Below are 25,349 nucleotides of genomic sequence, written 5' to 3' on the forward strand. Positions count from 1 at the left end.
TGGCTTGAACTCTCAGTGGTGCACACTTATCTGGCTGATAAGAGCTGGTAGGGGCTGTAGCTTTAGGATGAGGGCTTTGCTCTGTACTACTGCAGCTTGTAAACAGAAAACAATTTCATTTCCCAGTCCCTTCGTCTTACCAATATGAGATGAAAACACATGTATCAAGAATAGGAAACGGTGATTTTCCAGCTCTTCTTCAGAGTGTAAATTCTCGCTCTTTATTGATGGCCAAGTTAGTTGAAATCATCAACACAAGCTCATTTTAGACACCAAATATGAACAAATGTTTCCCATTATGTTAGCGATACGACCATTCTGACACAAAATTAAAAGAGCTCTGAATGAAAAGTTAGGATTTACTGCAGGAAACCTGAAAAAAGCCCCAGTTTTCACTCAAAGTTAACCAAGTGTACAAAACCCTCATAGAATTAAGAAAAGAGAATGCTGTGTACAGAAAATACACAGAGCAAATAAAGCTGAAGCATTACACACAGAGATAAGCCAGATACATTCTTGGAAGTCAAATAACTTCCTCTAAGAAGGGCAACACAAGCATTCAGCTAAAGCTGTAGCGTGTTGACACACTGTATGGAACATAGTCAAGCACAATAGTCACCGAGATAACATTGTGGCCGTTTGGCAGGTAAGAGAACAGGCACCAATATCTCAGTTGCATAACCTCACTACACACCGCAGGTGCCTGGCTCCTGTTCCAAGTCTTACTGTAAGGGCATGGGGCATTTCTGATAGAAGGATCTGTGCTGTTTCCAACGTCAAATTCTAAGACTCAAAATATTTCAAGTTTTCTGTTTTTAGAAGTAGTTCTGTATTCTTTACGACAAGAAACACTATTAACAGATGAGAGCCTGCCACTTATTTTGTCTCTGCAATTTTGTATCCTCTAGTGAAGTAACCCATCCTCCACAATAAGGTGTTTTCTGTAATTACAATGAAACAGTTGGACTGCACCTCTCAAAAATCTCAAAGTTGTATCAGGAACCCCTGTTCCGATGAAAATAAAAACATTATTTTGCAGCAGCACAAGCGCTGCAAGACTACATTAAAAAAATGCTACCTAGACCTTTACAGAAGAATTAGTTTCAAGTAATTTCATGACAAAAATATGGATTTTTTGAGAGAATAAAATGTAGTTCCCGTGTGTTAAATTTTTGTTTAGACGACATTTGTGAAAATCAAATATTGACCAGATGCCATTGTGGCCTTCTGCTAAAAACGTCAGAGTCTGAGAGTGAAGAGGTTCAAAACTAGACACCTAAAAGGAAACTTGTCCAAAGATGTATAAGTGTGGAAAGACTCTACAGAGGGATCTGGACCAGCTGGATCAATGGGCTGAGGCCAGTTATTCAATAAGGCTATAGCGGGTACTGCACTTGGGCCACAACCCCATGCAATGCTACAGGTTGAGGGATGAGTGGCTGGAAAGCTGGCTGATGGAAAAGGACCTGGGAATGTTGGTTGATAGCTGGCTGTGAGCCAGCAGCATGCCCAGGTGGCAACAGCATTCTTCCTGCCTTGTATCAGAGATAGTGTGGCCAGCAGGAATAGGGAATTGATTGTTCCCCTGTACTTGGTCCTGGAGAGCCCAGACCTGGAATATTGTGCTCAGTTTTGGGTACACTCACTGCAAGGAATACATTGAGGGGCTGGACTGTGTCCAGAGAAGGGCAACAAAAGCTGGTAAAGGGTCTGGAGCACAAGTCTTATGAGGAGCAGCTGAGCAACCTGGGGTTATTTGGTCTGGAGAAAACGAGGGTTAGGGGAGACTTTATCACTGTCTACAATTATCTGAAAGGAGGGTGTAATGAGGCAGGTGTTGGTCCCTTTTCCCAAGTAACAAGTGATATGACAAGAGGAAACAGCCTCTTGTTGTGCCAGGAGAGATTTAGATTGGATGTTAGGAAAAATTCCTTCACCAAAAGGTTGTCAAGCACTGGGACAAGCTGCCCAAATGAAGTAACAGGGCCTGATCAACAGGCCTAAAAAAAAAAAATAGGTGACCCACAGATGATTCATAGTGCATTGCTATGTGTATTGTTTAAATTGCAACTTTTCACATTTCTATTATCAGTAGAATTGTCCTGTGCTATTTTTGTAATGCATAAAGCATGAGAAAATGCATCATAGTTGCATTATCAATAGAATTGGGCTGTGGCACATTAGTCATGGTTTCCTCAGTGTGCACAGGATGCGAGGGGTAACATCATGGAGACGGGCAGCAGTCCCTGGGCTCATGGACAGCACGTGATCATCATTCTGACTGGCCATCAACACCGTGGCTGACAAATCAGTATGAGCATGAACACTATGAAAAGAGAAGAACTATGCAGGAACACCGCATCTCAGCACTCCCCTTAGTTCGAAGATAAGAGATATCCAGCAGTTTCCCTTATCTTCCTTCCTGGGCTCTGGCCAGGCTCCAGGAGGCGGGCAACAGGGCAGCCAAGACTGTTTTTAGAATGATGCAAGTTGTTTATTTAACAATATAAAGGCTGGACCCTCTTGCAGCGACTTTGGAGTCCTCACCTACAAGTGGATGCACTGTGTAGGACTTCCCAATTGCCCAGGGAAGGTTCTCCCAAATCCTAGCTGCAACAGCTGCTCTTCAGCAACTGCAGATCTGGATGATGGTAATAGGACAATTGGTGATGTATCTTTCTTAATTACTATCCTTATTCTCTTTTAATAATGATTAGACTCATTGCCTTTAAAGCTGTTATTGTTAACTTATTGTTAATCACTACTAATTATTAGTTATCTTTTTTTGTTTTAATAAGTTAAGTAAAAATTGGTTTCACATAGCATTCAAGAGTTTGGGCCTTCTATGCTGATTACACTCTGTTTTTCACTATGTGCTAAAACACCAGGGAAGTGATTGAGTTGCCATCCCTGGAGATATTTAAAAATCAGCAGATGTGGTGCATGGGTATATGCTTTAGTGGTGGACTTGGCAGTGTTAGGTTTTCAGTTGAAATCGATGATCTTACACATCTTTTCCAAACTAAATGATTCTATGGTCCAATTCCACTGTCCTGAGGTTTGCCAAAATATCACAACTGAGGTCTATAGCCATGTCACATAAAGAGATATGGGTAATTTAGAAATAACATGCTTATAGGTTAACAGTGAGTTCATTTAAGAAGTTATTCTGTTAATCAGTGTTCTTATCCATTAATGCACTCCTGAAAATATTTCCCTCCCATTTTAAGACTTGGCTTGAAATGAATTTCAAACAGGCAAGAGCAGGCTGTATGACTTCAGGGGGTAAGAGAACCATAACAAGCACTTCTACAGTAACTTGAAAAAGTCAATGTCATTTACATGAAAATTAAACAACTTCATGCTTAGCCATTTCCAAGGAATGGCTTCTCATGTTTGCAAACAATTTTATACACCATAATTTAATACTTAGGGGTTCATATCCTTAACACTTAAGTCACAGAGACTCAGAAAATAAATTCAGAGTTTTCATCTCTGAAATCTGTGAGATTAAGGATAAACACTGGATACTTTCAAGTTCTAGAGTTCAAAACTCCACTCCAGAAGGAATAAAGAAGAACTGCCAACCATGCCCAGTCAGATACCTGCCAGATAGAGACGCACACAATATAATTCAACTTTTAGACAGAAGTTCATTTCTTTAAGAGCCGTGAAGTTTAAGAGGCACTTTAATATGCAACCATTACAGTAAAAAAATGTTCCCAAAGCCTTCCACGTTGTTTTCTATGTTTGCTGAGACCACAAAAATCGGTCACACCTTTCCAACATGGACTGGATCAGCGCTCTGCAATTAAAGCAAAGGGGGATAAAAAATTAAACAATAAGAAAGAGCTCACAACAGAAAGAACAGCAGAGTTTTGGGTTGCTTTTTAAATAAAAGTTTGTCAAAAATGTGACTGTATTTCAGAAGTAACATCATGATATCACCACGCATGCCTTCTCAGGAAGCAATAGGCAAGATCAGAGTCTGTGCAGGACTCTGCAAAAGATTCTCATTCAGAGAATCTCCTTCATACACATCTTTAAAGTATGATTTCCCATATTCTCATTTTCCATTTTAAAACACCTACATTGCACAATACATAGCTCTTTAATAATAGAAAAGCTTTCAGCTGAGTTTAAAGCCCAAGGTAAAAATGTGAAGTATTTTAGCTTTTTGTTAACAGAAAGGAAGTTTAAAGTATTGAGAAGATCCAAGATGAGTAGTGTGCATATATGGATCTTCTGTCATCTTACCTTTGCCTTTTCTCAGCAATTCTCAGGATCTCACAGACACCAGTAAATCTCTCAGACAGTTCCAGTGTCAAGCCACAGTCCTGCAAGAGCTGCAAGGCACGATTTGGGCCAATGGCCTTTGCCAGTAAGAGAGATACATTTTCTACAGTGATGCAGTCCGGGCAGCTTGGGCTACCATTGCTGATAGCATTCCCGTTCTGTGGGCCACAGTGGTGGAAAGCTGTGCTGTGATTTTGTGCAAGATGCAGAAGAAACTTCCATTCTTCTATGGTCTCTGGGATGGAACCTAGGTGTAAAATGAGTTTGTTATATTACTTACAAAACAAGGACCATTCTAAGCCTACTACTTTAAATATATTTGTTCTTTAGAGGGAAGCTAGCTATTCTGATTTTCTCTGTGAAGATCTAAGCAAACCAAGCATTACCAACACATAAATTCTCTATAAATAAAGTATACAGCCTTGACTGACTCAGGGTAAAGATTCAGTGGTGAACTACACACAAAGTTTCACGTTAGTTCAGCATTTAAGGCTTTGGATTAAGTCAAGAGAAAGAATCATTTTGTCCGTCTTAGGGCTACTGGAAATTTTCTTCTAAGTTTTGCCATGTGATACAATGGTTTGCTCATTGTAACTTTGCGTTACACGAAGCACAGGAATCTAGCTATTCATCCATCTACACCATCCATCTACATTTAGCTTTTATTCCCAACTGATAAACAACTCTACATTCTTGAACTTTTAAGCCTTTTCTAGCACAACTGATTTCACAAAGCATAGTGTGAAGATCCAAGAGTGTAACAACCATTTATATGTTTTAAACATTGTACTACACAGCGCTAGCAAAACACTTCAAAAAAATAGAAGTTCAACTCAAATTTTGGAGAAACCACATCAGTACAATATAAGAACAGTTCCTACATTACAGAAGTAAATTTACACAGCTGAAGACTCACTAACCATCTTCTCCATTCAACAGGCTCAAATCATCCAAATGAGCAATATTAGTGAAGGCTTCTATTCTTCTATCCAGCTCCAGACAGAGAAAAAGATATCCAGGCCAAAATCTTGAACAAGAGAGTAAAAATTTCCAAGAATCAAATACTCAATCTAAACTAAATTCAACAATAATTAAATGCTCACTTAAATACCAGTGAAGACAGAAGCAATGGAATTTCTTGAATGCCAGAAAATACTGCACGCTGGGGACATGGGGTTTTACCCCTTAGCCAAAAGGGATATTTGGTACTTTAAATTAGGCACTCAATATTCATCCTCAAAACAGGCAATGTTTCTAAATAAAGCCTGTCCAAGTAAGGAACAGATGAGTGATTTTCATTTGTATCTTTTTGTGGTCAGTATCCAAGTATCGAGAATTACCAGGTTGTTCAGCCTGGAAAAGAGAAGGCTCCAGGGAGACCTTAGAGCAGACTTCCAGTACCTGAAGAGGGCTACAAGAAAGCCAGGGACGGACCTTTTAGAGAGGTGTGTAGTGATAGGACAAGGGGGAATGGCGTTACAGTGGAAGGGGCAAGATTTAGATTAGACATTAGGGAGAAATTCTTCATGAGGCGGGTAGTGAGGCACTGGCACAGGTTGCCCAGGGAAGCTGTGGCTGCCCCATCCCTGGAGGTGTTCAAGGCCAGGGTGGATGGGGCCTTGGGCAGCCTGATCTGGTGGCAGGTGTCTCTGCCCATAGCAGGGGGGTTGGAACTGGATGATCTTTAAGGCCCCTTCCAACCCAAACCATTCTATGATTCTATGATTCTTCTTACCCATGTGATTTACAGATGTCAGCCATCTGCTTTTTTGTAACAAAATCAGCTGGGAGTTTAATCAAAAGCAGAATGAGCTGGCTGTAGCCCCAAGTAAACAAATGTGATCGTGGCCTAGAAGAAAAGAAATTCAGTTTTAAAGTGTTAATAGTTTTCTTCATAACGCTACGTTTTCTCTATAAGGAAGGCCAGTATATGAAAAGGGAGAAGGAAAAACAAACAAACTGTGGTTTCAGCAGAGCAGTCACTCTGAAAAGCGTTACAGATGAAGTTATTTAATCCTTTGGTTGCTTCTGCTGAACACTGCAATACGCAAAACACTCCAAGTGACATCCAAACTGCCACTTAAAATCTAAGCCAAAAGCCTGCAGATCCATTAATTTTTTTTTCTGCACTTGGGACCCTGGTGAACCCTACTTTACCTTGGATTTCCTTCTGCATCCAAAGTATTTGTTCTTTGTGGTGCATCACGAGAAACTGCCAAACGCAACCAATCCAGTCGTACAGATTCGGGCTGCAGAAGAGATCTAAGGAGAGATGACCTAGGAAATAAAACACATAGAAAAAAACACCAGTTTTAAGTATACCACATATACTTATTTGTTTGTTTGTTTTAACATTCTGTCTAACCTTGGTATACTGAACTGCAGGCATAGGAACAAAAACAGTCAGCTCCATCGATAATATTTATAAAAATCCTGTTAACACTAACATTTAATCTAACAATAATCCCACAGTCTGAGAGATCAGCAAAAACTGGCGGAATGAATTGGAATCTAAAGCTAAAGAACTCCAAGCAGACAGATACAGGAACAGTAAAAAAAGCCCCCAAAACCAACCCCCTCTCCCCACCAGCTATATGATGAAGAGTGCAGACAGATGACAAAGATTCTATACTCCCTTTACCTTTTATCCTCTGGCTTCGATTTCACCAGACTATCTAAATATGCTAGAAAGTGAGCAGGATCATTCCTGCAAATTTGTTTGATATCAGAAGGCAAAATAGAAGGATGGAACTTGATCAAGGGCCGAAGAGCTAGATCCCCAAATTTTTCATAAAGCCTGGAGAGAAAGAGTAAAAACTATTTTCAGGGCCAAACAGCAAAATTATAATTTTTCCAATATCTCTTGCAAGTTCAAGACTGTACTACTGAAAGGTGACCTCTTTAAAAGATCCCCAGAAAGCTTCATGAAATCTTAAGTGAACCAATTCCTGCTAGCAAGTTAACAACACTGAAGAGGAAAAAGAGACTTGGCTACAAACCTTTGAGCATGTACCAGTAACAGCGGGCTATCATCCCAAGGCCCCAGGTCGTGCAGCTGCCTCAGTATTTTCAACATATCTTCATTTTCCATTGCTAAAGTCACTGGACTGTGACAAGTTAGTTCTGAAATAAATCAGTGCATAAGTTACAAGATATGTGCAAGTTTTATTTTCCCAACACAAACGTGACTGTTGTTAAGGGTACAGACAAAAGCTATCACTACTTTCATGGAACTCAGTAGCTAATAGTAGTAACAACTCAACAGATCAATCTAGTTCATTTCATAGAACTCAAAATGCAAGCGCTGTAGACACTGACCTGTGCTTACAGCAAATTACAGCCCTAAAATGATACAATTAAGGCATGAAATTATATTATTCATATATTTTACTTTTCTTTAGACTTCTGAGGAGGCAATTTTTCTTTCATGAGACATATGGCTTGCTGAATATAACGCAGGTCTGCATAATTGTCATATATTACAATTTCTTGTATTAATAAATAAAAGCTCCTGTTAGATACTGACTTCATAGAATGCAGAATTCAACACAAACCTTGATCCTGATGAAACGCAGGTATTAATTTACAGGCATAAGTGCAGTCTAACTGGAGTCAAACTGGGAATACATGCATTACTTTCACTTCTAAGGCTCTCAGAATCCAAATAGGAAACAGATTCCTGAAACTCAAATACCAGATACCAACCCTCAAGCCATGATTCTGTTGTTTGACTATTTGTTGGCACCAAATCAATGCCAAGACGTTAATTCACTCTTAACGGAAATACATCAACAGAAGCTTATTGCAGAGAACCAACGAAGCTCTGTTTTCCAGTATAATTGGGAAGCTTTGGTTCAATAAAGCTAAAGAGGCATCAAAGAGATCAGAATGGATTCCGTGGAAAAAGCAAGTCTGACATAATCACAAGCCACTCATTTGCATGGAACCATCTACTCCATTCAGTTTTGTTTCATATTAACCACATGTCCAAATGCTGAAGCCTCCCACTAGATTTCACCTTGTTTCTCTAGACATATCATTCTAACTAAGATGTTTTTGCTCTTTGAAGCACATTTATTTGTTTTTAAATAGATCTGGTCTGTAATCACTACAGTGTTCAACCAACAAGCTCTATATAAATTAAAAGGCTCAGATCACAAAATGGGGGAAAAGGAAGAACAGCCTCTCCAAGGAGCCAGCAGATTTTGGAAGTTAGCCTTGGGAGGAAAGAAACCCGTCAATCCAAGACCAGAACAAAAGCTCACACACACCACCCACCCACCCACCCCACACACTATAACTGCAGAAGGAAAATGTGCGGACAGAAATGGCAGTGTCTTGACTTATCGTCAGTCTTATTTTCAGTTTACTAGTACTAAAATTTTCATTAGTTACCTTTCAATCCTGCGATGTATGTTTCCCATACATTAGGGCTATCTGCATACATGGTTATAATACATCGCTTCAGCCTTTTTAAATCCAAAAGAAAGAAGTAGCTTCGCAGAAACCCACAAGCCAAGATCCACGAAGCTGCAAGTGGCAGACTTCCATCAGAACTTTCCTGTGTCTCACCACTTCCACAAGAAAATACACACAGCTCAAAACACAGTGTTGTCAACTCAACAAGATCTTTCCGAACATCTGGTTCTATGACACATGGAGGAAACACTTGAAAGCAGCAGTCCAAAGGTCCCTTTGCATCAGTACTATTTTCACACATTGTTTTGCTTACACAAGTTTCATCCATATTTTCTTTTTCAGTGCAGTCTTCCAAGATACCATTCTGTTGTTTGTCTGCTAGGTCTCCATCAGCTAGATGCAGTTGTAGATTTTCCTCCAGGACTGACATCTCTTCTTCAGCACACCAAACCTTGCATTCCTTAACAAATGAAGCAGAATGCTCTCTGCTGCCAAACTTCTCTTCCAGAAAGACAAGCCATTCCTGTAAAACCCTCCTCATGCGCTGTGGTTCTAACAAAACCAGGGGATCCTGGAGTTTGGCTCTGCAGCATAAGGAACAAGTTTGCTAAGTTGCTTGACAGTTCCAAGATGCCTCAAGTGACATATTATATGCTTTGTGTAACTCAAAGTCTATTCCTAACCTTGACAGTGTCGGGTTTTGGGTTTTGTAGTTCTGAGTACATGAAACAGAATTTAGGCTACTTAGGCTGTTTACATCTGATATTAGTACATTCTGAGTTAACCAAGATTTCTTTCAGAACTTTTTTTTGTTGTTAAGTGGCTTTGTATTGGTTTGAGTTTTTTTAAACTCTGCTTGTAGTTAATGCAAACAGACAATGTTAGAGTACATAAATAAGATTTCACTGGGGTTTGCTTGCTTTTAAATAGGGGGAAAAAAGACAATAACCAAATGAGTTCCTTTCAGATTACGTTAATAGACTATTATGGCAGTTTTACATGCATGTAATGAATAAAAGAAAAGAATAACTTAATAAATCAATCATTTTTCTACCAAAGACCAATATATCTATATACCAAAATGTTTCCTTGCTTACATAGCTTCTGCTGTTGCAGCCTTGAGATCTCTCAGGTGGTCCTCCTCTGGAAGCTGGCAGCTCTGTGGTTCTAACCTAGAAAAACATATTAACTTCAGTCCTATCTGATGCATTATCTTTAAAAATTAAAGTGAAGATTTTCTCACACATTTCCTCAAGTTTGTGAGGAAACAACATTAATTCCATAATTAAAAAATACAGAGCTTTCATTTCTCAAGAAAGAACAGCTAAACAGAAATGATGGATCAATTAGGAACAAAGAGCAACTGATAATACTACTTCTGTGGCCTTCTACTCTAAGTACAGTGGATTTCTGAAGATACTGAATAAAAATCAGTACTGTGACACTATATGAAAGTTAGTCTAAAGCAGTAAATTAGCTAATCATTGGAATATAAAATAACTTCACCCTGTATTAACTGGACAACCTTTAAGTTCAATGGTTTGTAACTACCAGTATTAAAAAACAAAAAAGTTTTTAGGTAGATAAAAGTGTTTAATCCCCACTCAGAAAGGACATGAAATGAACTGTTGGACTCATGTACATAACTGTAATGAGCATCACAGATCAGCAATTCTCAGTAATACATTACATTCTTGCTCTTCAGTTGTTATAGGACTGGAGACTGCATACTCCGCCAACCAGAAGAGTTCATTGCCTGATCAGCTTCAAGGAAAGGAGCATCCAGGAAAACAAGTGAAACCCACTATAGTAATGAAGGCGGCTGGAAATACCTAACACTGAGATCACTGTTCTACTCGAAATGGTAGTTTTCCTTTAGGTTGCTATCCTCAGAATCCCCAGCAAATGCAATTGCTAAGAAACGTGATTTTAAACTCACTCTTTCTCTTCCTGTGGAGGTGCTACCAGATTAACAGTCAATTCCGGCAGCTGTTCATCATCCTTTGCTTCTTGCCTCCCTCTAGCATCAGGACTTATATGAAGTGTGCCAATCTTTTCAGTAGTTTTGCGTACAAAGCTGGAAACACTAAGAGTCAGAAGTTCAAACGTTAAAATTGAAAGTCCAAAACTGAACAAATCAGGAACTTTCTTTCCACTCAAATAATGATTTCAGAAAAGTTTACAATCTGAAGAACTCTTGAAAAAAGGATGAGAGCAGCTATGACCAACAAGTACAAAACTTACTAAGAAGCTGCTTCAAATTTATATTTCAGTCATGGCCCATGCTTTCAGCACAGAATAAAAACCTTTAGTATTTAAGGTTTGTGGGTTTTGCGCTTAGATTTTCACGTATATTTGTATACGCAAGTCAATGCAGATAGGCTACATTGCATTTTAAAGCTTATAAACAAAAAGGATCCTTAGGAATTTGTGTCCCTCTTGGTGGTAAGAAACAGTTATATAATAGTCCAAATTCATTATTTGGAATACAAAACCCATTAAAAATGTCCTTTTCATGTCAACAGTTCCTATTCCTTCAGATATTTTATTCACAAGAGCCCAGTGAACATATCAAAGCCTGATTATTTCTACTACTGCCATGAACAGAACTATGTCAAGTGATCAGAACAGAAATATCGCCTCCTTGCTTTCTGGCCAAGAACTAGTTTAAGGGAATTAAGAAAAAAAAAATTGTAACCTTTTTACTAGCTCAGCAGACAATAGGGCATCTTTTACTATGCTGAGGTTTAGCAAAAGTTAGCAGTTACTGCAGAAGACAGACAGGATTCAAATAGAGGAAAACAAGTGGACTTTAAGATATAGAAATATTAAAGGTACACTTCTAAAAATTAACTGTTAATATGATAGTATTTTATTTGATTATAAATTGAATATAGTGGATACTTGAAAATTTGGTTCTCACTATTAATGGAAGCACTTACTACTAGTAATGTCCCCCAAATGGCTTATGCTTTAGAATGAATTCAAAACATTGCACGTACTTCTGAAAGTTATTCTGAGATATTCAGACTATTGATAGCAGCTACAATTTTTTGATTGCAGGACATAATTCACATACCTAAGTGATCAAGTTATAACTATGCAATTTTTCAGACCATCATTATGAAGCAGCAATATTGTAAGCTAAGAAATTAACATACCTATTTTTTAAAATGTTTAAGTAGTGTATTTAAAATATAATCTCCTTTGTATTTGTCCCCTTCTGCTTTTTAAAGTGAGTTTTAAAATAGCAATTTTTTTTCTGCCTAAAAGAAACCCTACCACGCTTACTTGCACAAGGTATAACGTCCCACTATTCTAGAAACGCTTGGGGAATTGATGAGATTCACTGAAAGGCATGTGGGGAGATGGCAGAACATGTGGCATACTCTGCAAGTGATTTTTAGCAATATCTAGCATGCTTTGAATATTTTGATGTTTGTTCTCTAGCAACATAGGAAGACTTCACTTATTCTTCAGAAATCTAAGTATCAGAAAAGCAAAATCCCCAAACAATATTCAGTAAATTTGCTTTGAACACAACACAGTTTAGAGACTAAACATTCTTGGGCATTTGAACATGCTTAGCCATTTAAAAACTGAGGTTGAAATCTTGGCTCCACTGAAGATAACAGCAGCTCTTTGTACCTTCATTAGAGTCAAGATGTAATACTTTAAATTGTCTAGGAAATTTGACTGCATCTCCAGCGTTTCAGTTCAGATGTCATACTTTTGCAGAACAGACTATGAACTAAATCAGACAATGCTATAAATTCAGAGGACAGAAAAAAGAAAGATGTAATGGATGAGTGAACCTGCCCCAAGTTTTACCTTTCTTTGACAGCTTGGAGAGAGACGAGAGGAGATGGGGAACGAAATGACAAAGGAATACTGAATGGGAGAAATGTCTCATTCCGGTCAGCCTCAACCGTCACAGATGCATGAGATACGTTGTCTAACAAATGGAATTGAAATAAAGAGTCATGAAACAGTGGTCTGGCAGACACGGAACACTGAAACAAACTGCAAGTCAGTAATTCATTAATGGATATCCTGCATGGGATATTTTCATACTTAATATTCAAGAATATGGGGAGACAGAAAAGTGCTTCTTAATTTCAAGGACCTTTTTATTACTGACTTTGAATGTGGTAGGTCTGCTTTGCTGATAGTCTGTTGGCTCTTGTAATGAGGCAAATGATGACGAACAACTGTATGAAAACTATCTTCTAAAAGTACACTAGTAGTTTATTTAGAGGACAAAATCTTGATTTAATCTACTGACAGGTATTTAAACATATTGGAAAATTAAGTATTGTGTTATACATCAATTCACATTACATGATTTCCTAAAATCAAAATTATATATGAATATATAGAGATGCATAAGACATGATTAAGGTATAAATCACCCTTTTATTTTAATGAACTTAAAAATGTAGTCAAACCCATAGCTGTCTGTCTTTTGGTAAGAATTACAAGAAATACTGAATCGCTATTTCCTTTTCACTCTTATATTCCCAAGAGCACCTGCAATGTGCTTTGACTAATTGTTTCCTGGTACATACACTGTATCTTTCAATTATGTAAATAAGAAAAAAAAGGATCCTTTTAAGTAAGGATGATACTGCATTTTGCAACAATCAGCACTATCTGTTCTGCTGAGAGGAAAAGATGCTACGCTGTTACAGTAATTCTACAATCAGAATCCACAATCTCTCTAGATAGCATCTGAAGGTCACAAGCGATTTTAAGACTGCTTGTAAATAAGACTGCTTTTGTTCATTATGCAGATTAGAAACCTAAAAACATATGACACCTTACGTAAATGTAAGCAGGGAAACACTAACTCCATTTCTCTTAAATACCAAGTGAAGTACACGTGTTCAAGAACCATCTAGAATTTCTGTCCTTTGAAATAATCAGCAAATCTGATTAAACAGAGAAAAATTTTTCTACCTTCTGACATTCAAAAACTATGTCCCTTCATTTTACAGCTTTAGTATCAGAAATTATACACTCCCTTCGAAATTTTCTCACTTGTTTTTATGGTGATATAAAAACAAAAAAAAGAAGCAATCTAAACATAAGCTCTGCAAACAGCATGCAGCTTAGTAAGCAGTACAACACTACTGAAAAGTAGGAGAGTAAATACTAATTCCTATACTCTCCATCCCCACTGTCTTTTTCGCCAACAAAGCACTCAAAATCTCTCCAACCATAACTGGCATCTACTCTCTGCAAAAGCTAGAGCACTATTTTTATTGGAAAGCCTCTCTACCATACCTGGAACTAAGCCAGTTCATCAACATCCCTGGTTTCTGCGCCCTCTCCCAGTCCCAAACAGAGCAGAGAAAATGAATCATTATTGTCTCACTCTAGCTTTCGTCCAGTAACAGGTATTTGTTAGGAAATTCAATTTGTTAGGAAATTAGCTCCCTCGATGGGCTAAATGTTAGTTACTGAACAAAACTACCATCGCTATGCTAATGTATACACATGCAAGAGAGGATCTCCAGTACAAATGAAATCCTGCTAGAAAGTTAAGAACATCTATCGCAAGCCTGCTGTTTTCCCTGAAGAAACATAAAGCCAGAACCAAGATTAAGAAATTAATTCCTGGAACTAACATTACTGAAAGGATAGTGGCAGCAAACAAATCTCATTTGAAGCTCAATTAACACTGGCATAGTCAGCTGAGAAAATCTTATTATCAATGCTGAATTGCACACAGAGGGAGAGGAAAAAAATATGTGAGTGAAGTCCTAGCTTGGTAAAAGCCCTCTAGACCTTTTGTTTTGTTTCCCTGGGTTGTGTTTGTTTTCAAGCTTGGATTTCTGTGGAGCCAGAATTTCACCCCAATATTTCAAAATGAAGTTTGACTGGAAGGTGGGGTGACTGTTTTCCCATTTATCAAATTAGACTAATCGTGGATAACTTGATAGTGGAATGTAAAAGCACAGAACCAACCTAATGGAATTTTTGTAGAATAAATAAAAATTGCATATGAATAATATGTTTTCATTAAGAAATATTACCAAGATCTACTTGCTCATCTTCCTGGTGCGCAGGAAATTCTTTAAGTCTCTCATCTTCTGAGAACGTTTGACTATGGAGAGAACAAGAATCTTCATCTGACTGACTGCCTCTTCGACTGATAACACGATATATTCCGGAGTCTAAGACACTGAAGCTTTCCTGTCAGACAAGGGAGAAGAGTTAGATGTTGTGCAAGTTGTACTTCCTCGTTAAACTTCCTGCAATGAACTCCACCAACCATACCCACACAAACAACCTCACAGCGCTTCATAATTCACTGCCTGGAGAAGTCCTATATAATAGCATAGTTTTTGACATATCCAGAAAGGAAAAGTACATACATGCCACTAACCATGAAGATACGTGACTTTATAAAGATGTCTATGCTACAATCACTTTTAGGAACGCAGCCTGCAGAACAACTGGTATACTTAAGACCATGAGACAAAAAAACATTCCTGCTTTAGTCCTGCATCCGAGACTCACTTCACCTCTTTGTACCTGTATACAAAAGAATCCATCTTCTTTTTGCTGGTTAACCATACCCAGTTACCACAATTACGGACCCTGTAAAACAATTTGCTTCCAGGACACATGTACACCCTTTTGCTCACAGTCAGTTTATGTAGTCTGCTTTCCAATCTCCTAATGAGAACAAAACTCGTCTACCATATCAAGATGGCATTTACATCACCTTGCTTTTTAAACATTGTTAGAGTGAAATAAACAACCGATATTATGTTAACTATGAAATATTTCCCTTTTCTTGAAAAAGCCACTAGGAAGCCAAGACAATACCAAGCAGCTGTACACGTAAAAGAATATCAGGAAAATACTTTAATTTTTTTCCCTTAGAACTTTATCCTTAAGCTTCACAGACGGAGACAAGTTTTTAAAGATCGTTCTGAGCATTTGGACATCCAGTTTTCACCAAACAAAACTAGAGTTACAAACAAGACAAATTCTACTGAAGCAAGTTAAGACACTAAGCTCAGCTGTGGAGAAAACCTGTATTGCTCTTTGCTCACATCTCAACTATTAGTTACAAAATAATATGGAAAAAAGGCAGAGGTCCTAGAGCTTAAAGAACGCAAGTAGTAGTATTTTATACCTCTCTTCCAAGTAACAAGTGATAGGATGAGAGGAAATGGCCTCAAGTTGTGCGAAGGGCCTTTTATATTGGATATTGGGAAAAATTAGAATCAGGATGGTTTGGAACAGGCTTCCCAGGGAAATGACTGCATCACCATCCCTGGAATTACTTAAAAGACATGCAGATGTGGCACCTGGGGACATGGTTTAGTGGCAGGCTTGGCAGTGTTAAGTTTATGGCTGGACTTTTCCAACCTAAACAATTCTATGATTCTACCCCACGTATGTTCAGAAAGTAGCACTCTCAGACATAGTAGACATGGTAAAAATGAAAACAGCATCTTCAAAGTGAGCAATGAGCTGATTTTAAGCCATAAAGATAAAATCTGCAGTTAAGATTTTTGGCACTACCAATACACGTACATGAGATGAAATACTGCTCCTCCTACTGCTGCTTGCAGAATCTAAAGGTTCTAACTTTGAAATTAGTTCTTCCAGTTGTGTAATGAGATCTTGTTGGCTTGAGGCATCCAGCTGAGACTTCAAGTGCTCCAGCTTGTCTAGAGGCAAATTTTTTCTTGCCTAAAAGTACACAGTGAAACAGAGACATTACTATTTCTAATGCACACATGAAAAGCAAATAGTACCATATACGAAGGCTAATTTTAATCCTAAAAGTATCGTGTTCATAAGACTTCTTAAAACCTCCAAGAATATAAACCTCAGAATCCTATGAAACTTAATGGAAGAGGGGGGCATGGAACAGCGTGAAGGTGCACTGCACGTTTATACAGAGGTATTTACTTACTCTGCAAGAAATAACTGAATTTTGGAAGAGACAACAGACTCTGGCAGAAAGGGTCCAGAACCCTCTTCTCATCAGACGCTCTATGCAGCGGTCTACCAGCAAGAGGGAGAGGTGCACAACTTTTCCATTTGTATGCAGACAGAACAACTCATTTTTGTAAACTGCAATATCCTGAATATCTGCAAGACAAGACATGACACATGGGAATATCTAAAGAGCTGAAACAATTAGTCAGTATTCCTTACTGTTCCTGAAAGAAAGTGAAAACCTATTTCCCATCTGACTGCAAACATGTGCAAAAGCCTAATACTGTGTAGTGTAAGTGGCACAGGGGAAACAAATGCTGAGAAGTGCTAAGCTAGCATCTAGCAACTATAAAGAATAGTTCAAGTATCAAAACTTCCCAGAGCTACATTCCTAGAAACTATTCAAAAAGTACACTAAAGTTACTGAAAAGTTTTCTTTTGCTCTGAAAGCAGATGAAAAATTAAAGACTGATAAAGATGAGAAATAACACCATTGTTAGCTTTGAAACAGAAGGAAAACATTTGCTAGTAGAAAAATCCTTTGATCTTTCAGCAGTTTTCAGATTAAACAGTTATGCTACATGCAAATACTCATTGACAAAGGCATTGGAAACTTAACACCAAACAGGGGAGGACAGAAGGGGAAGGAAAAGACTCACTGACAATGACAAACCGTTCTAGAACTATCCATATAACCATACACACAAAATTGCCTATGAGTGTTCACTTATCTGCCAAGTAAGTAAATTCCCTGGCTCCAATTTAGACAGGTGCTAGAAAAAATGAGTTTTAAGCTTTCAGCAGCCAGATTATTGTTCAAGGGCACCTGATAATAAGCCCGAATAAGCAGAAATGAGGAAAGGATACTGCAGGGTTTATCTCACTAACACCGCGGGTTCTTACCTCTCACTATTTGATTATGGTATTTTAAGATTCACTCTACAGCACGTTTTGTTTCTCAAGCACATTTTCAAGTATAGAGGAGGGGCTGGCTGGAGGAGGCAGGGACAGCATTAATATTCAAGGATATACCCGACAGATGACAAGGAAATAGTTTTCTAATCAATGTTCTGCAACTCAGCTGCAGAAATTAAGCCTGAAAAGGCTTTACATTAAGCAAGGGCTTCAGAAGCGACAAACGTAACAGCCAGTATTACAAAGCAAAGATTCTTGAAGTTTACCTTTTACCTCGCTCCACAGTAAGACTTGAACACTTTGGGGAAGAAAAATATAAATGCCTCTCTCTGTCCAGGTCATCACGCAGTGCTCACTGCAAGCAAAGCAGACATCAACAGTGCAACAGTTAATTGTGGTAGTTGCTGTAAAATATGCAGGGATGGTATCAGCTTAACTACAGCAAGTAAGCAGTGAGACAGCTATTTAGCATGATACTTGGAAAATTCCAAAAAGATGAAGCTGGTAACATAAATTATAAAAACATACAACTTTAAATTTAAATTTGTCAACAGGAAGCTATACTGATAAATACTCACGTTAAATACAGTAGCTTGGGGAAAGATAAAGATTGTGGAGAGCAGCTGGAACTTGTATAATGAGGATCCATCCTGTAAAGCAGAATTATTACCTGTTAGAAGTGTAACTGCAGTAACATCACTTTCTTAATATAATATTCTTAACCCTATAAATACAAGGGTTAAATAAACATAGTCTTAAGACAGCAGTATCCATTGTGGTAGTCACACAAACATCTGCAGAATCAAGGTTTTGGCATTTTCAATAACTCGAATAGTGGCTTCTGTTATTACAGGAAAACATATTAAGATGCCAAGTGGGATTAACATTTGACTGCATTAGAAGTTTATTTAATCTTAACAGCATTAACGCAACTCTTTTCAGCTAATCTAGAAGTCCCAAGCAAGTTCGTCACTGACAACTCATGTTTCTACCTGAGAGTAACAACAGGGAGAGGTGGTGATGAGAGCAGCTGCTTGAACTGATGTGTGCTTTGCACTTCCCCATCGAAGTTCACTTCCCACATCCTTGAGCCAGGTCGAGCACAATATATTAATGGCTGCTGATTCCCACTGTTTTTCCCAACAGGGAAGAAGCATGCTCCAAATTCTCCATCTCTCTCTTTATTACCAATTTTCCAGAACTTCTCTCTAGTGGAAAAAACATACTTGTTAAGGCAACATTAACAAAAGGCTCCAATTAATTTGTTTTGCCCGAAGAATAAAAATACTAAATCCTAGTTGCTGAATTGGTTTTACAAAAAAAAAAAACCAAACAACCTGTAATGAATATTATAAAGCCTGTGTAAAGTTTAGAAAAGACAGGGTGCAGCAATATTCATTAGTGTAAGCAAATGCTCAGATTGCAAAGGTTGGGGTTCTTTTCAGCAGAATCAGTCAGTCAAGGTGGTGATGGGAAAGTGATGGTGCAAACCATTTCCCAGAAACCATTTCCAACCACATGAAAGACAAGACTGATAATGAATAGCCAGCATGGATTTACAAAGGGGAAATCACATCAATAGCCCTCTACAACAGAATAACTGGCTTGATAGAGAAGAGAGAAGTGGGATGTTATTTATTATGACTTCAGGTAAGGTTTTTGACACTGTCCCTGCAGTGTCTTCACAGACAAATTGAGGAAGTGTGGGCTAAATAAACAGGCATTGATAAACACGAAGTCCTGCACTGGGAGAGAAATAACCCCAGGCACCAGTACAGGCCAACTGGATGGAAAGCTGCTTTGCAGAGAAGGGCCTGAGGGTCCTGGTGAATAACAAGCTGACCATGAGCCAGCAATGTGCTTTTTTGGCAAAGGCAGCCAACAGCTTCCTGGGCTGCTTTACAAAGCGTGCTGCCAGCAGATCAATGGAGATGATCTTTCCCCTCCTCTTAGCACTGGTGAGATATATCTGGAGTGCTGGATCAATTTCTGGTATCCCCAGTACTAGAGAGACAGGACATACTGCAGCAAGTCCAGCACTGGGCCACAAAGATGTCTAGGGGATTGCAGCACCTGTCTTAGAAGAGGCTGCAAGAGTTGGGCCATTCAGCCTGGAACAGAGTAGGCTCAGGGGGGAACTCATCTGGTTCCACATGTATAAATAGCTGACAGGGGTGTAAAGAAGACAGAGCGAGACTACACCCAGCGGTGCCCACTGAAAGGACAAGAGCCACAAATTCCATTTCAACATAAGAAAAAGCTCTGTTACTGTGAGGGTAGTTGAGCCACCGGCAAAGATTGCCCAGACAGCTCAGCAAGTAACCATCCTTCGGAGATGCTCAAAATCTCACTGTACACAGTCCTGCACAATCTGCTCTAACAGATTCTACTTTAAACAGTAAAATTGGACTAGGTGATCTCCAGAGGTCACTTCAGACACTGTGTATGACTCTGTGAAATCCAATATTTTACAAGTAAAACATAACTTGCCTCTCAGTATCACACAAATAAGTGCGTGTAAGTGAAGATATGAGCAGTCTTCCATCCAAATAATCAAGCTGAACAACCCGAGAATCTATGGTGGTTATAATCTGAACAGGAAACATCACAAAAGTAGCAGCAGCCTACAGTCAGAAAGCAAAAAAGAAGGAAAACATACAGGGCCTCAGTTCAAAGTAAAGACTACTTCATTGAGTTAAAACTGCAAAATTCAGAAGTGACTCATGTATGCTACAAATACACAGCACAAGACAGAGCAGTTCCTTTCTTCTGTTTCCCTTACAAAACAAGGCTTTCAAGGCATAAGTCTAAATCCTCTTTTTCCCAAAACTGTTAATGACTGTTCAAGAAAAAGAAAATTGTATCCCTGTAGCGTCCTGACATTATTTTATAAAGACTGTGTTTTACGTAATATTTAGGGGGGGGGGGTTATTCTTGCTCTTTTAGGCTTTGTGCTTTTGACAATTCTTTCCTACATATACTTTCAGCCAGCAAACTGTTTCATGGAGATGGACCCAAGGGATTACGTGATACAAGTCTTGCTACTTAGAAATCAATTTTCCATCAGAATCTTTCACCAGAGTTAGAAAGGACCTGGAGGAACATGCTTGTTTCCAGGTCATGCTCCTTCTTACAGATTAAAAGGAGCATTCAAGGACTATAAATCAGGGTGTTATCATTTAAGTGTGTGCCCTTCGCACAAAATGCAATGGATGTAAATTTGATGTCCACCTACTATTTATTCTAATTCATATCTTCAAGTATGAGAGTATCCAGACAAAGCCAAACAAAAAATCCAAGACTGGGATCGTCCTTTCTCAGACTAATAACCGAGCTGAAGAGTAAAACGCACTTCTGTACCTGTAGCTGGAGTTTAAGGAATTCAAAAGGCTCAAACACCAAGATCGTGGGTTTAGACACTTGTAAATTCCAAGAGGAAGAAGCTCAGCTAGTTTTTAATTCTGCACATTTGAAAGAATTTTTCTGTTGCATTACTCAAACGGCTAAAAGACGGGGTGGGGGAAGTTTACATTTTAGGATTTCTATTGTTATCTTAAGAGACAAGGTCCTTCATCCCAACAGTCAAAGCTACCAGAACTTCATCAGCCGGATAGTCTTCCACTGTTGTGCTTTACTAAAATAAACAAAAAGATTCCCCACATCATCCCCTCCAAACCTCTTCATCTCAAACAAAGTATGCCACATTTTACCTTCCCTTGTTTCGAAGTGTTAATCTTGATGGCTGATACTTTTCCCACATGATCACCTACAAAAACACGAAGGGCAGCTGTATCCCAACACAGAGCTGTGACTTTTCTGCCCTTATGCTCAGAGGAAACATAAATCCGTTCTGGCTTCCCACGACGTTCCTGATTCAGCTCCCACACTACTACGAGACCTTGGCTACAACAATTAAAAAGGAAAATACAATTTGAAAATAAGTTTTCTAATGTTTTATCAGCAATAAAGACTCATTATTCCAAAGAAACAGAAAACCTAAGCAAAGCAGTACATCTCAGAGCTGGTTGTGTCTGAGGTTGCAAGCTTTCAAGATTCATCACATTCTTAATTCTTAAGAGTAAGTGTCCTTCCTCTCACTACAACGCTTCAGCAGCTTTGTTTGGAAAGTTAATCTCACATGTACTGGAATTACTAGTGAGGATGTGAAAAAGAAGCATTTAAATGGATTTTAAACCATTGTAAGCGGTATTAACTACCAATTTCACTCTGCCAAGTCAATCAAGATATTTCTCTTGATGCAGAAAGATCTCAGGGAGATATTTTATCATCACAACTTCACACGTATTAGGTCTCCACAGATGTTCTGTTACAGAAATAATATTTCTTCTGGAAAAATTATTCCAGGAAAAAAAGTTAAGCAAGCTGTCTGTCTAAAAAATTACTCTGTAAAGGCCTCTATCAGTTAATTCCCTCCTCCACTCCAAGTTCTCAGCAAATGTCCAAGTCTGAAACTTAGAAGCTACTTAAAAAAATTTATCCAGCATTCAAATTTGCAAATACATCACTCACCTGGTGGCAACAGCAACATAGTCTTCATCGTATAAACAACAGGCGATGCGGGAAATGGCACCTTCCTGAAAGCAAGTATAGAGGCAAGTGCAGGTAAAAGTTGTTCTTGTAGTGCCCTTACCAACACAAAACTTTTATTAGTAAGACACAAATAAGATTAATGTCAATAGCTGCTACCACTTTGTTATGATCTGGGTTTTTTTGTTTGTTTCGGTTTTGTTTGCAAACACTGAGCTTACTCTAAAAAGATGCAGTCAACAAGGATATGACAGCATCAAGAGAAAGGACTGCAGTTCATTCTCTCATTTGGAAAGTGTAGAAATCAGTCTCCTGTCCTCACACTTACAGGAGTTGTTTTGTCAAAAACTATGCCAGAGTGCTCTCAACCTTACAATGGCTGCATTCACATCACGATGGGAGCAGCAGTGGCTCCCATGAAATAGCACCTGGCTGTAGAAATAGCAATCCTTGTTCTATGACCTCTTTCAGCAAAAGCAAGCCAGCCTATCTTTTCTTTGCTTACCCAGGTAGTTCACAGTTTGGACATCCAAGTATTGGTAGGCCAAACTAATCTACGCCTGAGTTGCTTTGGTTTCATACTCAAGGTCGTCTTCTGACTCTTAAATACTCAGGTGACTTTGTTGCTACTGTTAAAAGTAAGAATTTGAAAAATCAACGTCTGACTGTCTCAAGCAATTTCTTTCATACCTCATGAAACCTATTACATCACACACTGAGGGCACACTCCAGTACCACCACCTTTTTTAAATGGAGCAGTCCAAAGTTTCACCTTATTTGGACAATTCAGCAAGCTGAAAATGCCTGTTGACTCAATAAAAATTAACTTGAAGCAATGTCTCTTTCCCAGACCCATGTGCCCTGGAAATTTTTGTACAGAGTTCTTTACCCCTACCTTATGAGTCAGAAAGAGTCTTTGCTTCCAGCCATCTTTCTGTATAAGGTTCAGTCCTCCTCCTGAACTGCCTAGAGCCAGCCATCTCTTTGACACAGCTATACACGTGCACTGAAGGAACAAAAAACACACGACACAGCTACGAGTAAGTACTACTATTAATATCTTATTCTTGCATTATTACTTTTTAAAGGCTTCATTGTGTGCCAGCTGCCTGAAACACTAGCAGCTCAATCAAAGATACTAGATACAAAGATAAATACAAAGATATTAGAATAGCACCCTGTGCAACTGGAACAAAGAGTACAAGACAGCAACAGCTGTGCTATTTACCCCAGAGTTGCATTAAGAAAACACATGCACGGAGTCATAGTATCCTTTGTCTTCATCACTTCGCCCCAGCATGTTCCCCCCACCATAAGCCTGCATGTACACGTCCAAAAATGAGATGAACCCTGTGTCTTAATCAGATAATAAATCAAACAAGGCCATTACTGAATTTAAAAAAAAAAAAAAAAAAAAAACAACAAAGAGAAAATAAAACAAAACCCCACAGAAACACCATAAACTCACCTTCAGACGACTAGAATCCAGCCTGAGCGCAGAAAGCAACGGATCCAAGCATTCAAACTCTGCCAACACATGGTTATAAGAGTCTGGAATTACTGGCACAGAGGCCATTGATGTACAGGACTAGCACTTCTCATTCATAGGTGTATTACAGCTTCAGCTCCTAGTAGTGCCTGCCAAAAGTAACGTAAGGTCATGATTAGTTCACTTTTTAGTATCACATGTGTTTTTCTGTGTTTAATGAAACACAGAACATCTATCCTGTCCAAAAGCATCAGGTTTCATTTTGCCAAAAAGGCCCAAACATATTTACATAGGACCTTGAAATAAGTTCTGTCTACTTATGGAAAAAGCCTTGTTTTATGGTAAAAGGTACTTCCTCCCACAACACACACTCTTGATTTTAAACTAATTTTCTCAGGGAAAACATCAGCGTTGGCATTTATACATCATCTTCTCCTCTAAACCTAAATTTAAGGAGCACTATCCTCAACTGATACCAAATTTAGAATTACCTGCATTTATGCATTTTTAATACACCTGTACATGACCATGACAGTATAAACTACCCTTTCCAAAGTATCTCCTTTCCAGCACACAACAGGTATCACAGAGTGAAACCAAATGATATTAAAGTTCCAACCTCATATATCTTTCTGAAACAGCGTGTATTTTAAAAGAATCTCTTGCTGAGGATCTTCAAAGTGTAGACGTCTATGTTGCTTAAAAAACACTTGTTACACATAATTAAGCCTTTTAATGTCTAAGCAATGTTTAGAATGCAATCCCATAAATTAAACAATTCTCTCTCTGAAATACTATCACGAGAAACCTTACATTTCCTTACATGAAAAGGGAACACTCACTTTCACCAGGCACTAGAAAAAGGGAAGACGCATTTAGCGTTACTTCTTCAAAATTCTCATAAAGACCTTAAAAGTATTAAATTATGGGATTTGATAAGGGCTCTACCCCAGCGATAAAGATCAGAATCTCTGATGACTGGAAAAGGACCGGTTTATTCGGGATTATAGTATTCGGTCCGGAAAGACACCCTTACACCTGTCATACAACCTCTACCATAAGGAAGGGGGCAGGTATTCCCGATGAAACGAAGCGAGAACGAGATTTTAAACCCTTCCCTAGAATTCTGCTCCGGAAACCACCGTCCTACCCCCGCTGAGCGCTGCTGCCTGCAAGCCAACCCCACCCGGAGCGAAGAGATACCAACTCATTCCATTGTCCCTCTAATACAAGGAGCAAAGCAGGGACCCCCTAAAAGCGCAGAGCTCCCCCAAAGAGCCCAGACACCCCCTCCCAAGATCCCAGAGCCACCCCCTCCACAAGAGCGGGCACGGACCGAGCCATGGGGACTGGGCGCCGAGGAGCAACGCAAGCGCCGGGGACCGAACGCCTCCCACCCGGCACGAGGCAACGCCGTCACCAGCGCCCGAAAAGCAGCGGCTGTAAAAGCAAATCCTGCCGCCGGGACCCAGCAAACCGGCGCAGCGACAGTCCCCGCCCCACTCGCGTACCCCGGCCACGTGACCCTGACGCTCCGGCGCCCCCTCCCGCCGCGGGCCGTTGCCGAGGGGAGGCCCCTCCCCCGCAGCGCGGCGGTGGCGCCGCCGACCTGGGAGCCGCGCAGCCGGGCCGCCGATGACGGGGGAACGAGCGGGGCCCTTGCGTCCCGCAGGGCTGGGTGATGGCGCGGGACGAGGAGGGCCGGGGGCGGCGGGGG

At 39.4% G+C, this 25,349-nt stretch overlaps 1 protein-coding gene and 1 long non-coding RNA gene across 6 annotated transcripts; one reads left to right on the plus strand and one right to left on the minus strand.

Moving 5' to 3' along the window:
- LOC128852423 (uncharacterized) lies at positions 1 to 14,927 on the plus strand. 3 transcript variants are annotated; one of them, XR_008450256.1, is made up of 3 exons: positions 1 to 2,666; positions 10,421 to 10,579; positions 12,560 to 14,730. It is a non-coding gene; the product is annotated as an uncharacterized LOC128852423 (long non-coding RNA). The 3 variants fall into 3 exon arrangements; XR_008450257.1 differs by lacking the exon at positions 12,560 to 14,730 and adding an exon at positions 14,787 to 14,927 and having other exon boundaries at positions 20 to 2,651; XR_008450255.1 differs by having other exon boundaries at positions 28 to 2,651.
- HPS5 (HPS5 biogenesis of lysosomal organelles complex 2 subunit 2) lies at positions 2,675 to 25,278 on the minus strand. 3 transcript variants are annotated; one of them, XM_054069161.1, is made up of 23 exons: positions 25,144 to 25,278; positions 23,612 to 23,781; positions 23,039 to 23,149; positions 22,126 to 22,190; positions 21,306 to 21,498; positions 20,086 to 20,219; positions 18,588 to 18,803; positions 18,174 to 18,245; positions 17,862 to 17,950; positions 16,655 to 16,833; positions 16,270 to 16,428; positions 14,754 to 14,913; positions 12,547 to 12,670; positions 10,655 to 10,801; positions 9,813 to 9,887; positions 8,692 to 9,299; positions 7,296 to 7,419; positions 6,938 to 7,093; positions 6,454 to 6,573; positions 6,032 to 6,145; positions 5,217 to 5,323; positions 4,258 to 4,543; positions 2,675 to 3,805 (listed from the first exon to the last, which is right to left on the minus strand). In XM_054069161.1, the coding sequence occupies exons 2-23, from the start codon at positions 23,717 to 23,719 to the stop codon at positions 3,745 to 3,747; spliced, it is 3,408 nt and encodes a 1,135-aa protein (XP_053925136.1). In that variant the 5' UTR covers positions 23,720 to 23,781; positions 25,144 to 25,278; the 3' UTR covers positions 2,675 to 3,744. The 3 variants fall into 3 exon arrangements, with proteins under 3 accessions (XP_053925136.1, XP_053925137.1, XP_053925135.1); XM_054069162.1 differs by having other exon boundaries at positions 25,242 to 25,262; XM_054069160.1 differs by lacking the exon at positions 25,144 to 25,278 and adding an exon at positions 24,969 to 25,127.
- Positions 25,279 to 25,349: the final 71 nt, after the last annotated feature.

Source organism: Cuculus canorus, chromosome 5, assembly GCF_017976375.1.
Source record: "Cuculus canorus isolate bCucCan1 chromosome 5, bCucCan1.pri, whole genome shotgun sequence".
Classification (NCBI taxonomy): Eukaryota; Metazoa; Chordata; class Aves; order Cuculiformes; family Cuculidae; genus Cuculus; species Cuculus canorus.